Here is a 14,405-nt window from a genome sequence, read left to right on the forward strand (position 1 = left end):
CCTTAACCATCACCATCAAGCTGTCCTCATTTCCCCCGACCTAGGTCATGCTGGTAGCTCTGAATCAGCAGCAGCTGCAGCAAGTAGTAGCTATGAACCAGGGGTCTTACAGGCTCCAAGCAGGACTTTGAAGCTGCCTAGGATCAGGGCCATATTTCATAGGCTCCCAGAAGCATCACTCTTCCCTACGTGGCCTCCACTCTTCCCCTGCAGCCCTGATCCCTCCAGGAAAGGGAAGATTTATCCTCAGGACAGACTCCTTTTTCCCAATGTCATTCAGCACTTTAGGGGACACATAGGTGTGCATGTGGCACATAGAGGTGCATGTGAGTAGAGTGACTCTGGGAAAGGTCCAAACCAGGCACCCTAAACTCTGTAGGTACTGTAGGTACATACAGTCACACTGGAAAGGGCTTACTATTAGGTGACTGACAACTCTTCTACTCTGCACCCCAGTTTGGAGGACATTTCCATTGACCTCCCTGGCTGCTGCCTCATCTAACACATACTTGGCTGATTTTTTAAAATCTGTTCTGCGCTGGCCTTCCTCCTTTTTTCAGAGGCAGGAAAATCAAGGCTCTGAAGGGCCGCTTAGTAGGTTTGGCTGCTGTTCTATAGCCTAACACGTGCTCTGTGTGTCTGCATCCAGCACTCTAGCTTGAGGGCCTGGAGTGGGACTGCCCCCATGTGAACTTGAGTGGTCCTGAAGAGTGGCAGGCAGACTTGTGGCAGGGGAAAGGGATGTGTGGAGGAACAGCCCCGACTGAGTGCTGGGCACTGCTTTCCTGGCCAACTTTGGCCTAGCCCTGGGCACTTGCCCAGACCTTGTGTCTCCTTGGCTACTCAGGGAGCGATTTTTTCAGGCCTTAACCTCAGCTGAGGCTTTGCATTTGGCTAGCGGATGGGGCTTTCCCCTCTGAGAAGCTATCTTGGTGTCCTCACTGTTAACAACTCAGCTTTTCCTGCCTTTCCTTGCTCTTGTGGCTGCTCAGAGGCTCCACAAGCCCGGGCCTCTCCCTGCACCTGCTGTCAGTTCTTCCAGGGCTATCCAATGGGGACCCAGGCCTCTAGACTCACGCTGAGCCCTTGAGTGGCCCTTAGGGGCTGATCTGTGGAGAGTCAGTGTGATTAGGCCTGACCAGGGTGGAGAATGTCAGAGCTGGCCAGCCCCCTGGAGGTAACCTTATCCAACCCTCTTATTTTAGCTGGGAAATTGGGTCTAGCTGAGGGCCAAGGGCTTGCTTACAATCTCCTGATACCAGTGTTGGCTTCTCTGGTCCAATCTCTCCACAGTCTTTGGTTGTTTCCTTTTTCTCCAGCGTATGTTTACTGAAGGATGGCTGAACTATGCTACTGTGTGCCTGGCCCCGAATTCAGGAAGTCATGGTCAGGTGAAAGAGACCCTGCTTTGAGGGGTGAGGCCCCTCACCATTCCCCCAGGCCTTGCCACACGGTATCTAGCTTAGACATTAAAGGCCTGGGAGTCCAGGAATATGGATGAGCTGCAACACATGACCTAACACACAAAGCCGTAAGGCTGCCAGAGCATGGGTTATAGCTCATCCATCCTCCTCACCCATTTAGCCCTTTAAGCTAAGGATCCTAGGATGTTATCCATCAGGCCTGGAGCAGGCTCCCTGTCTCACTGTCACCCCATTCTTCCATTGGCTTCTATCATTTGGACCTAGCCTCTGCTGTGAGGCTCCCTGAGCAGGTGACCGCCTATCCCAGGGGCTGGCCCAAGTCCACAGCGCTGATCGTTCTGTCTGGCATGTTACTGTGTACCCTGTACATGTTCTGCCAGGCCCTTGAGCAGGTTGGGTAAAAGGATCTGAGGGTACTATAAGGGATCAGGCTGGATGCTTACAGCTCCTGCCACTTCTTACCTGGCCCGAGCCTCTTGGCTCTCCTGGTCATGGGTATGAAATGGGTCAACTTTGCTTCTGGCCTGGGTTGTTCAATCCAGTTTCTATAAGCTACAGAGAATGAGGCTTTGTGCTAAGAGCAGCATGGCTCCAAGCCCCAAATGAGAATTGATCCAGTGAGCCCATCCATAGGGCCTAAGTCTAAGCAAAATGAATATTTCCACAGCTTTGGCTCTAGGCCTGGTGGAGCTGGCAGGATGCTCCAGCCAAGATCCAGCCTGACCTGGCTTTATGTCACTAAACAGTGCTGCCGGGGGCAGTTTTTAGGAAAACTGCCCTTCCCCCATCCATCAGGGTTCTAAGCCTTCCTCAGTGCCCTCCTCTGTATGTAGAACAGAAGCCCAGCATCAAGGGCTGACAGGTTCCTTCAGCGGGTGCAGGCCCATGGGCCCAGGAATCAGACACAACCATGGGCCAGCTTCTGAGCAAGCTCCCTGCCGCAGCTTGGGCTGCCTGGCACCTGGCCATACCAGACCACTTTACTTCTCTCACTCATATCCAAGCAAACTGAACATCTTTGGTAAAATGCAAAGCTCTTCCTTGCAGCCCCAGATCCACTCCCACCTGCAGGTTCTGTACCTATGGTGACAAGCCTGAAAAAGAAAGAGCTGGCTCAAGGTCAAAGTGCAGGGCCTCCGCTGAGGCGTGGCCCCTGCCTCCCATGGCGAGGCAGGGCAGCTTGGTTCTCAGGCTGGGCTGTGGCAGGGGAACACAGGGAAGCTGCCTTCCAAGCCCCACGTCTCCTGGGACGTGCCAGTCCCGAGGAGCCTTAGGGCCTGGGTGGGGATGTTCTGGTGAGGGGATAGCCAGGTGGATCTCCACTCAGTCAGAGCAGAGTTTCTTGGAACTTGCCCTGGGTGCAGCAGTAACCAGTTCTGCCCCTCCCTTTGGCACATGGGACTGTCGCCTGCCTGGCACCCTTCCGACTGTCAGATAGGTTGACTTCCTCATGGGATATGAGGGATGCTTTCATTCTCCAGCCACAGGGACGAGGTGTTCCGAAGAGCATGAGGGTAATTAAATGTAGTTAGTTCTTCCACCACCTGCCACCTGTCTCGGAGCAGAGAGAAGGGTAGTAAACCTGGGTTGGACATCCTGCTGCCTCCTGGATGTGGGGAGTGACACTCCCATTTAATCCCCATGTCTGACAGGCTGGCAAGGAGTGCCGTGGACCCCTGCATGTCAGCTGCACCACCTCTGTGGATCAGTCCCATCACCCTCTGTGACTGCCTCACCTCACCAAAAGGCCTCCCAACACAAAACAAAATACTGGTTCAGGGACCAAGGAAGGAGAACTCTCTGTCCTTTCCCTGCAGGGGCTCTGCCTCACGCCAACTGAAACCCAGTAACTTGCATGTGGCCATGCCAGCAGTGGACTCCAGGTTCTTCCCAAGACTGCTGGCCCGCCAGCCTGGGGGCTTCCCATGGAGCAGGAGCTGCCCTTGGCCGCACCACCTCCTGCCTGCTCCCAAGGCCCCCAGGACAGCAGCTACATGGTGCAGACGTGGGTCCTAGCCTCTGTCCACGTCCACAGGGCTGCCCCGAGCTCTATATTATCTTGCTGGTAGGTGAAGTGGGATGTGGGCTTGGGGTCAGGAGTCCCAGATTTTGAGTCATCTCTGTTCCTCCCTCCCTAGGAGACAGCAGAGTGGGTCTCATGCTGCACAAGGCCCCCCATGGCCTTTACAGTGAGGAGGAAGACATGCCAGAGGGGAAAGGTCGAGACAGACTATGGGAAAGAAGGGCAGGGGTGTTCTTCAGGGTATGGAGGGGGACAGGTTGAGCAATAGGCTGGAGTTGAGAACATGTACCACCTGACTGGGGCTGAGGGTCTTGGTTAAGAAGCTTTGGGTGGGATCCACTCTCCCCAGAGAGATGGACTGTGGTGTACTATTCTCAGTTCTAACACTGCCTCTGCTCAGTGTCTGTTGCAAGTGCCCTGCAAGGCTGGCACCACACAGCCTTTCACTAGGTGACCAGCCAGGAGCCTGGATCCAGAGGGATCCACAAGCTGCTCAGAGCCAAACAATAAGACAGCATTTGAACTTAGGTCACTATGACTCCAAAGCCCAGGTTCTCACTCCCCTGTCCCATTCAGCCACCTGAGGAGCAGTGCTTGAAACCAGTGATCTAGCAAAACTGGGCTGCAGAGGGGGGTAGGAGGCAGGGGCTGCAGTGTACACCAGCTGATGGGGATCAGATAGATAGATGTGCACTGGTCAGGGCAAGAGACCACGGGTATCTCAGTTGGAGGGGTGGGCAGTGAGGAGGTTCTGGATAGGGAAGGCAGGCGGCACCCGAGGGAGTGGAGGAAGAGCTGGCATTTGATAGGACGAGCTGGAACTCAGGGTTAGTTGGTTGGTATTATGTGAGGTTTGCAGGGGGCCTGTGATGGGCCCTGGTGGAGGTTTGGGGTGAAAAGGATGCTCAGTCTATGCTACAGGTCCCAGGTAAACCCAGGGTTAATGGTTTTCATGCTCCCATACTGGGAGTTCCAGATGTGGTGCTCTGACCCTGCAGAGCCAGCCAGCGAGTGCACACATCTGCTTTGGAGCTGATATGAAGAAGAGGTCTCAGCCACCCCCAGAGCCTGGGGAGGAGACTCAGGCACGGCACATTTACTGAGGCGGGGCTGTGGCTCCAGTGGGCCACCAGCCTGGCCATCTGTCCATATCTGTCCAAATGTCTGAGTTTCCAGACATTTGAGCCCCTGGAAGTTGCAGCTTTAGAGAGCCTCTGGGGGCAGAACAAACACTGGGAGTAGAATCCAGTTCAGTATCTTCAAAGTAGACCCCTCACCTGGGCTCAGGGGAGTGTAGAACAAGCTCTGAGGCCCTGCCCTCCTTGAAGGGAGTGGCAGGGTGGGCATGATGGGCTCTAGGGAGCATATTTGCACATCTGGTTTTACTCAGTGGGCTGCAATTCCTGAAAACCCCTGAGCTCCCCAGGAGAGCATCGTTGAGTGACCTCTGGAAAAGCAGAAGTGAAGTCTGGGAACACACTGTCCTCTCACACTGTGCCGTGGCCAGCTGGCCAGCAGGGCCCCTCCGTGGGCCATGAGGCCATGGGTGAGTCTAGAGCAGGGGGCCGCCCCGCCTAGTGTACTGTGCCAGGAGCTGCCTCTATGCCTGCTGGGCCCCGGGGGCAGTGTGGGACCAACTCCCTGGCATGGGCCAAGCCCCTCCCTTCCTGTCTCCCTGGGGCCCTTGGGGAGGGGCTCCAGAGGGTTGGGGGCTGAAGAAGCCACGTGCTGCCTGCCCCTGGGAGTCCTGGAGGGGCTGAAAGATCACTTTCAGGGCTGGCAGGATCTGGGAAGGGTTTCAGGAAGTGGATGGGGTTTAGGGCTGCCCAGCTGCCACCTCTCAAGGCCTGGCTGGGACTGGCTGCCAAGCCCACACTTTGCCCCACACAGAGAAAGGAGTGCTGGTCAAGCCAGGCGTCCCTGTGCCCCCTTGCTAATCGGGGACTGGGTGGTAAGCGGAGGTGCCAGCTGGGGCCAGGGCCTTGCTGTTGAGGGTCTTGGCCTTGAAGACATGGTCTGAGAGGTAGGCGGGGTGAAGCTATGGAGCCAGCTTGATTCTGGTGTTCCCTGTGAGCCAGGGGTGGGGGTGGGGGATGGGGGAAACAGCCGGGCAGGGCAGCTGGGGCTGCAGCCCACCCACAGGCCTTCAGGGCACTCAGCGGACCCTGCTGCAGCCAGGGCAACGATCTTTGACTGGGCAACCTCAAGGTGGACAGTGGTGCCCTGTGGCAGAGGGAGGGCAAAGGCCTCTCTAGCTGTTTTCTGCGCTTCAGGAGCTTTTTCCCTAGGGCATCCTGTAGACTTCTCTGAAGCACTTCCTGGAGCAGAGATCCTGGACAGGTTGCCCTAGTGAGAGCATGGGATGAGTAGAGCAGAGAGCTGAGGGCTGAGTCTGTCGTGGTGCTAGGGGGGAGGACAAGGGGCCTCACAGACTGTGGGGAGGAGGCGGGACTCTAGCTCTGGGCCATGGAGGCCCCTGGGTAAAGGTGACAACTACATGCTGGAGTTGGATGACTGCTCTAGTGACGCTGTGAGAGTGGACTTGGGAGCAGGGAGCCCAAACCTGGGGCAGGAGTCCAGCAAAAGGGCACCAGGGTGGCGAGGAGGCCTGTGTGGCACCAGGAGATGGGAGCTGTGGGAAGAATCACTGTGACATTGGGACAGGCGACCCTTGGGAAGCAGAGGAGGTATATGCTGAGGGGGACTGAGGAGCAAGCCCAGAGCCCGCAGGGGAGGCTGGAGTCACTGGGAAACTGAGTGGGTGAGCTTCCTTTGAGGAGGGCTTTAGGTCAGACTGCAGAGAGAACTTCCTGATAGCAGCAGCATCTTCTTGGACATGAGAAATCAGCCTCTGAGGAAGTCTTTTGCTGTGAGAGCTCCCAAGCTGGCCAGACATTCCTGGTGCTGGGCCATGGATGGGAGGATTTGGGGTAGACAGCTGGGCTTGTGGGTAGACCAGAGCAGTCCCCTGAGTGTGTGCTAACCAGAACACTGCTCATGCCTCAGCCCAGGCACGTCTAGGGCTCTCAGGGGCTGTCACCGAGGCCGTCAGGCTGCTGAGCTCACGGTGCAAAGCAGAACTAGCCCTTGCCTTCCCAGAGCCCCCGGCGTCCTTGGCTGCCCTCAAGGGCTGGGCCAGGACTGGGTGGCCGGGTCTCCCACGAAGCTCTCAACAAGTTCCAGGCCTCTCCTCCTGTGTTTAGATCCTACCCCTAGTCACACCCTCTTCTCCGCATCCCTCAGAGAGAGCAGGAAGCTGCTGGTGGTGATGGGGTGGTTGGGGGCGGTTCTAACGGGCCTCATCCCAGCCCTGGGGACCATCTCAAGGGCTTGGGGCTGCCCATAACTGGTCCTGGGCGCCAGGTTGCTTGAACAGGGTCAGAGCTGGTTCAGAAGCCCTGTGTGGTCCAAGCAGAGGGATCGGCTAGCCTGCCTGCCTCCAAGTCGCCTTCTTGGCTGACAGGCTGTCCCCTCTGCTTGGGTCACAGGGAGATGCAGGGTTTGGCCAGGGAAAGTGGTCTGGAACGGCCCTTTGACATCATCCCTGGGGGCTTTTAAAAATGAGTTTCCTGGTAAGGAAGACTCCTTAGGCCTTGGGCAGTATTCTCGGTAGAGTCTCAGAGTTTGCTCTGATCTGACAAAAGCCAGCAGAAACCACCCGGCCGTCTGTGTTCCAGTGGTGCTGGGAGCCGCGGCTTCCCCAGATGCAGCGTCAGCAGAACGCAGCGGCCAAGGCACGGGGGGGTTGCTGTTGGGCCTGTGCTGAGCCCCACGTGGGGGCAGGCAGGGAAGAGCCCACCCCTCCGCTTTGCCCCTTTCGTTCACATGCACGTGTGCCTAGCTTCTCTAGCAATAGACGTTGCCACAGGTGACACCAGAGGGGCTTGCTGAGGCATGATGTCAAGTGGGCAGCGAGTGTCTAGACAGCCTCCGAGGTCATGGAGGGGCCTGCCCTGGCTGCTCTCCTCTGCCACCTGCCAGCTCTTCTGGGACTAACGTCTGTCCAGGCAGCTGGGTCCATATCCAAAAGGTCCATCCTGGGCCAAGGGCCATGGGAGAATGTGGTCAATGATGTAAAATAAAGGGTCCAGGAGGAAAGGGGGCCAGAATTGGGGACATCAGAATCCACCAGGCTTGATCCATGTCCTGACCCCTCTGTGCCTGACTGGGACTCTGGATAGGTTTCATGTTCCCTCTCATTGGTCTTTTCTAAATCTGTGAAATGGTCATGCTCCTGGCAAGGGGCTGAGTACACAGCAGGAACCCCTCTGCTTCCAGTTAGGGTGGGTCTGGGTTTCCCCTGGTGTTGGGGTGCTGACTCTTGCTTGACCAGTGTGTTGGATGGGGAGTCAGTGGGAGCTGGAGAGAAGAGAGGGTACCTGGCAGTGGGGAAGTTGTTGAGTACACTTTCCCAGCAAAGAGAAGCCCTGTTTAGAAAGGCAGAGGCTGGACACGCTGCCGGAGAGCTGAGGCTAGGGTGATAGCATTTAGGGAAGTCTCCGGCAGCATGTGCAAGGATGCTTTGGAGGGTGGGAGGCAGGAAGCTCGACTGGACTTGCTGTCTCAGAGAATAGTGGGGTCACTGGGATGAGGTGCCCTGCTAAGGGGACTGGGTTTTGCCCTGTACATCTGGCCTGGCCTCGAGGCCCAGCTGTGAGCTGGAGAGGAAGGAGTCTTATCGCCTGAGATGGGCTCTCTGCTGGCTGCAGTGGCCGGGTGGATCAATGAACAGGTTTGGTCTGGCAGCTGCTGCGCTAGACGGTCTGACCCAGAACACCACATTCCAGCCCTGGCTTCCAGCTGCTGTCCGCTCTGCAGCTTCCCCTAGTGGGGATTGGAGTACCTGCTGTGCCCGGGCCAGAACCCCCTGCCCCGTTTGTTTTTTAGGTATCACAATGTTTGATAGATAGAAATATATAAAATCAGGGCATGAATATGACTTGATAAATTAAGTGAAATTAATTTCAATACTATATTAAGAGGGATCAATTCATAGTCACTCTGTTTCACACCCACAAAAACGACTTCGAAAACATTAAGATCTTTCAAAACGGATCAGTTATTTGCAAGTGAAACCACGTTTCTTTTCACAAGAGTTGTGTACTCTTCCAGGGTCAAGGATGTTAAAATCTGGCACATAAAACCTACTTCTAGAGGTAGGAATGCAAGGTGACATACAATTATAGCAACCATCAGCTATAACCATCAATTATTATTAAGAATTTTTCTTTGACAACCAAATGGGTACTTAAACATTGCAACAACTCAAGTACCACTGAGAAAAACACCTTCTTTCACCCATGCCTTATTCTAAGCATAGGTGGGCCTTGGCCAGACCAGGTAGAGATGGGGAAGATGGCCTGGGGCAAGGACGTAGGAGTGTGCACACCTGCTGGGCAAAAGGTAGCAAGATCCGTGAGGCAGAGCAGGGGGCTGGTGACTTCTCCCTTCCCTACATTACACTCAGTTCTGTCCCATGTTTGGGTGGCTCTGGAGAGAAGTAGGTGGGAGTGATGGCAAGAGCAGCAGATGGTGAAGGCCTCCTGCAGGCCTCACAAGGTGAAAGTCCACTCTGTGAGGACCCAGGAGCCACAGAGGACATGAGTGCTGCTTGGCACCCGGATGCCACCTAGCACTGCAGGTAGAAGGCATTTCACCCAGGGACATGCACACTCCTCCCTCCCTCTCACCTCCCCCTCTCATCTGCTCTCTTGTCTCTCCTTTAGCATACCTGACTCCAGGCTGGGAATGTTCTCTTGATGGTGTGCAGGAGTGGGGGCTTTACAGGGAATCAGCCACGCTGTCCCTTACTTTGAAGCAGCCCAGGAGACCAGAGACATAGGGAGGCTTGATCAGGGGGGCTTGTGGAAATGTTCACAAGTGCAACCCTTTTCTGTCTTCCCCTGGGCAGCCTTCCCAGGGGACAGAAAACATGTCCCTTACAGCAGAAGCGAACTTTGGCTCTTGGGCCTTCACACGCACACACACTCACACTCACACACACACACATACAGGTACCTTCTCAGCCACTGTCCTTGGTACCCCATCACTGCTACGATGTCTCCTGTTTCAAAATCCAGGAGGAAACTCACCTGCTGTCCTCACCGACATTCTCCCCAGACTTTGGCCCATTCTCCAGGTACTTACCGAGCATGAAAACACGCCAGAACATACTCTGTTCTAGACTCCAGCATGCCGCAGTGACCCCAGATCCGTGCTATCATGGAGCTCATGTGTCCTGTGACAGTTGGAATAAGTGTTACAAAGAAGAGTGGCACAAATGAGGGATAGAGTGGGGGGACTGCAGGAGAGGTCTTTGAAGAGGGGCTGTCGGAGGATATCATTACTTTCTAGGCAGAGGGACAGGGAAGACCCTGAGGTGAGGACGTGCATATGTGTGACGTGCTCTGCCTTGTGTCTTAAGATCACTGGCTGCTGGGTGGGGAATAGACCAGGGATGGGAGACAAGGGTAAAAGCCAGCTTGTTGCCCTGATCCCACTGGGTCTCACCTGTCTTTCCCACCTAAGACCCTTCTGCTCATCCTCTTGTCCCTTTTCCCTTGCCCTGTCCCTAATGGCTCAGAAGAGCCCAGAGGATTGGCCTATCAGCCTCTAGCCACTCCTATAGCAGGGCTGGTCTTTCCTCCTAGCCTCGAGATGATCTCCCCCTCATGCCACTCATTTGCTCTCCAGGCCACTTGTCACTCAGGCCATCTTGTTGGCTGTTGCCTTTGTATGTTCCTGTCCGTGCCCTTTGCTGTGGCCCAGCCCAGCATGTTCTCTCATCCTCAGTCCCATTTCATTGGCCACTCCACTCCTTTATTTTGTGACATCTCCTTTATTTTATATGGATTGTTTCTGCCGAAGTGTGGATCTGCTCTTCTAGCCCCGAGGCTCTGGGGGGCAGGGCCCGGGTCTTACTGCGCTCTGGGTTAGGGCCATCCTAGAGCCCACCACATAGAAGGGCCTCAAAGGCTATGGGTTGTAAATAGCACCTTGGGTTGGGGTTTCCCAGGCCTTCTTCTCATTTGGAGGAACAGTTGTTCTACTTGTGCTTATTCCTTGGGGCCCAGTGTCCTGGCTCATGACCCAGGGGTCTGGAACATCTCTGGAGCCTTGGCCTGACCGCCCCAGATTGGGCCCTGAGCCAACAGGGAGGTGAAGGCGGGGACAGGAGGTCAGGGTAGCAACAGGCCTCAAGCACAGGGGAGAGACTAGGGCCCAGAGTCCGGGGGCCAGGATGGACAGGGTCTTGGGGTCCTGGGGAGGCTCAGCATGGCCAGCCCTCACCCCTGCCCCCATCCCCCTGCTTTGGGTTTCAGACCTGAAGCTGCACCTGCAGAGTACAGACTACGGCAACTTCCTGGCCAATGAGGCATCGCCGTTGACGGTGTCAGTTATTGATGACCGGCTTAAGGAGAAGATGGTGGTGGAGTTCCGCCACATGAGGAACCATGCCTATGAGCCACTCGCCAGCTTCCTGGACTTCATTACGTAAGTGCCTACGGTCCCTTCCCCTCCCACTGGGCAGGAGAGCTGCACCTGCCTCGGCTGGCCGGCTGGCCGGCTGCCTGCAGAGCCTTCCTTCCTGGACTGTGGAGCTAGGCTGGTCATTCGACAACCCTGAATCTCCAGGCCACCACCTGCCACCTCACTGCTGCCTGGGAATCTAGTGGGCAGGCAAGAGTGTCCCACACTGTAGTGTTGGATGAAACCTCTTTCTTTGCACCTCTAGCATTACAGAGATTGGGGTGGGGAGACCAGGGATGATGGGAGCACTTTTCCTCACTCACCCTGCAGCATCTACACTGACTCCTTGCTAGGTCTCCATTTTCCATCCTGGGGTCAGGGGTAAGGGGATGGGCAGAGCTCTGCAGAGCCAGGTTCTTGGAATGGACCATTCAGACTATCCAGCCCTTCTGAGCTGAGGCCTGTTCTCCATCTTCTCTGTCCACAGCCTTGGGCCTTAGGGAGAAGGGGGAAGGCTCCACACCTGAATGCCTTTCCCAACTCCCCAGGTCCCTGTGTTTATGATGCTTGGCTTCCCCACTGTCTAACCCTTGGGTGTAGCCCTGTCTCCACTAAGATCCTGGAGAAGTTGAGCAGAGGAAAGTTCCCTAGGACCCGCAGGCTAGGGGAGGCCACTTTGATGAGGCAGCCTGTGCTTGCCAGGTATGCCTGTGGAAACAGATGGAGAGGCTCCCTCTGTCAGCATAGCCCAGGAGCCATGAGCCAGAGCCTGGGAAACAAAGAGATGGCCCCAGAGGTGTGATTGGTGGCTAGCTTCAATGAGCGTGCTCCGTGCTAGTGGAGTGTGAGAGTGTGTTGTGGGAAAGCACTTCCAGGTATACTGGGTACTGTCGAGCTTTTACCATTCCCTGATTTTGGTGCTCCCACCCTCCTCCTTGGGACCCGGCACACCTGCCTGGCTAGGTGCTTCCTGCCTGTCCTGATGCCTACCCCTAGCAAGGAGCAGCCACTTACTCAAGATCCACTTGCTCAAGTAAGGGCTGCAGCCAGAAGGGCTCCATCCTTGGGTAGAGGCCATAGGCTGGGACCTCTGAAGGGCTCAGGGAAGCAGTCTCTTTCCTGGCCACAGGCCTCCTTTCTGGGGGCCTCCTTGGTATCCTGGCCGGGCCTATAATTACACCTTCCTGGCTCCGGTCAAGGTACAGACAACATAGTCCTACTGGAGCGGGAGGCCAGAGATGGGGCATGTCTTGTGCTGCTGAGTTGGGGGTAATGCCGAGGCGTCCCATGTGTCAGTCAACTCCTGGCCTGGGCCTGCATATCCCTTGCCCCAAGGCCAGAGCTGGGGACATACCAGGAAGCAGTGAATTTATTGCCAGAGCCCAGCCTTCACCTTGTTTGCACAAGGCTCTTTCAGCTTCCTGAATGTTCTGGCCTTGCCAGCTAGGCTGGCCAGAGGAGGCCTGACCCATGCCAGTGGTCAGAGGGCAGTTGTCATCCATCCCACTGCCCGCTTGGCCACCTGCCTGTGCAGCTAGCTCCTGGCCTTTCTCGGTACCCTTAGAGGCTTGGTCTCAGCCTGCCAGGCCATGAAACTGGAGAGGCTCTGAGCGTGACTGAGGCCGCACAGCCGCCAGCTCTTTGCTGGAGGTTGGCTGCAAGCACCAAGCGTGCTTAAAGCAGCCAAGCACTATCCTGTGGCAGGCTGTCACTTCCCCGCCCCTTCCATTCATGGGTGATTGTGGCTTAAGTCTTCCTATCTCCTCACTCCTGCCCTCACTCGAGAAGAGCTCAGCAGCCACGTGTCAGCCTGTCTGAGCCTGTGGCGGCTCGTTCCATGACCTCGTCATCTCCAGTGACCCGCTCCTTTGCTCTCCAGTGCAGCCGCCCCCTCCAATGGCTACCCAAGGCCATGTCACTCCTGGAACCGGTCCACCCCAGAATCGCTGAGTCAGGCACCCCCTCTCTACCCACAGTCATCAGACCCTCCAGCCCACTCTCAGTCCCTTGTGGGACGCGGGTTCCGGACTCAGCAGGACACTGGGACTTGCTTCCTCCCCGGCTGCCCCTTCTGTCTTCTTTTTCCTCCCTCCCCAGCTGAGGTTCCCTGGTCCATCATTTGAGCACTCCTCTGCCAGCATCCGCAGCTCTCTTGGCCGCCCGTCTTGTAGTCCCGCCCTGGCTGGCAGCCCCCCAGCCCTGGAGGAATCCCAGCAGCCTTCAGCCTGGAGGCGCCCTCCCCCACTTCCACAGCCTGGAGCAAAGCTGGGGAAGCCGGCCTTGGGCGGTGATCCCTGCCGTGGGACGTGCTGCTCCGCTGCACAGCTGGCCTCTGCTTGTATTTGCCCCTTCGACCACTTGCCCTCCCTACCCAGCACCCTGCAGCCCCCCACCAAGCTTGGGAGACCACCTTACCATCTTAAGCACCACCCCTCTCCCGGCCCCCAGCCTTTTCTCTGGACAGATGGCCCACCTTCCTCCTCCACGAAGACAGTAGAAACCAGTCCCCTCCCATCACCCCATCTGTGTCCCCAGCCCTGATCCGATGGCAGAGGCTCCATCTTCTCTTGGGTCTTTCTGCCAAGGTGCTAAGTCTTCCCACCCCACTCCCTGGACCCTGAGTGGCCACTCGTATACTCACCTGTCTGTGCAACCACCTTCCCTTCCAGTTTCTTCCCATCAGCATCTGGACAAGCGCAAATCTCTCACACCGTGAACAACCCATCTCCTGGGCCCTAAGCTCTTTATGCCCACTGTCTGTTCTCTCACTCTTACCCCCACCCCTGCCCATCCTTTGAGTCTCCAGTCTGCTCCCAGTCCTTGCATCACTCTACCACAAGGCCCTGACTGAAGCTACCACTGACCTTTGTGACAAGGTCTCCAGGCCTCATCAGGATCCATGGCCCTCTCACCTTCCAGGAGTCTCCTCCCTCTCACAGCATCTTTGTCATTTAACTACTGCCTCCCTGCCTCCTCCACCTCCTCCACTACTACTCTTCCTTCTTGGGTCATCCCACAGCATTGCAGAAAGATGGGCCAGGGCCTGTCCAGGGCACACCTGGCTTCTTTGAGGAGGTGGCTGTGTGGCTGAGAGGAATGGTGTTTAAAGGAAGAATTAGAGGAGGAGAGCTTCTGGACTGAGGGAACCAGACATGTCCTGAGCAGCTGGAGCATGGAGCCTCAAATCCTAGGGATGTAAGCAGAGAGGAGAGTGTGGTGAGCCCAGGTACGGGAGGTGTCCACTAAGTGCCCCCATCCTGAGTGTGAATATTTGAAGGAACATTGCCATCGCTGCCCACAGCCAGGGTGGAGGTTAGGACTACCCCCAGAGGTCCACTTAGTTCCATCCCTCAGAGTCTCTTGGTTGCCTTCAGAGCTGTCCCTCGGATGGCTGGAACAGGATTCCCCCGGAGGTGATGGGTTCCTTGTCCCTGAAGGTGTGTGAACAGAAGGTGGCCAAGGCCTTTTCTGCCCTCCTGTGGGTAAAG

General features: G+C 56.3%; 1 protein-coding gene across 2 annotated transcripts in view; it reads left to right on the forward strand.

Moving 5' to 3' along the window:
* Nucleotides 1-14,405, forward strand: part of ATP6V0D1 (ATPase H+ transporting V0 subunit d1) — a 39,589-nt gene that overhangs the window by 14,363 nt on the left and 10,821 nt on the right. For both annotated transcript variants that reach the window (XM_026011501.2, XM_072731693.1), the window contains exon 2: nt 10,770-10,941. In XM_026011501.2, the coding sequence (XP_025867286.2) occupies nt 10,770-10,941 (172 nt within the window). The remainder of the gene's footprint in view (nt 1-10,769; nt 10,942-14,405) is intronic.

This window comes from Vulpes vulpes, chromosome 12, assembly GCF_048418805.1.
Source record: "Vulpes vulpes isolate BD-2025 chromosome 12, VulVul3, whole genome shotgun sequence".
NCBI classification, from domain to species: Eukaryota; Metazoa; Chordata; class Mammalia; order Carnivora; family Canidae; genus Vulpes; species Vulpes vulpes.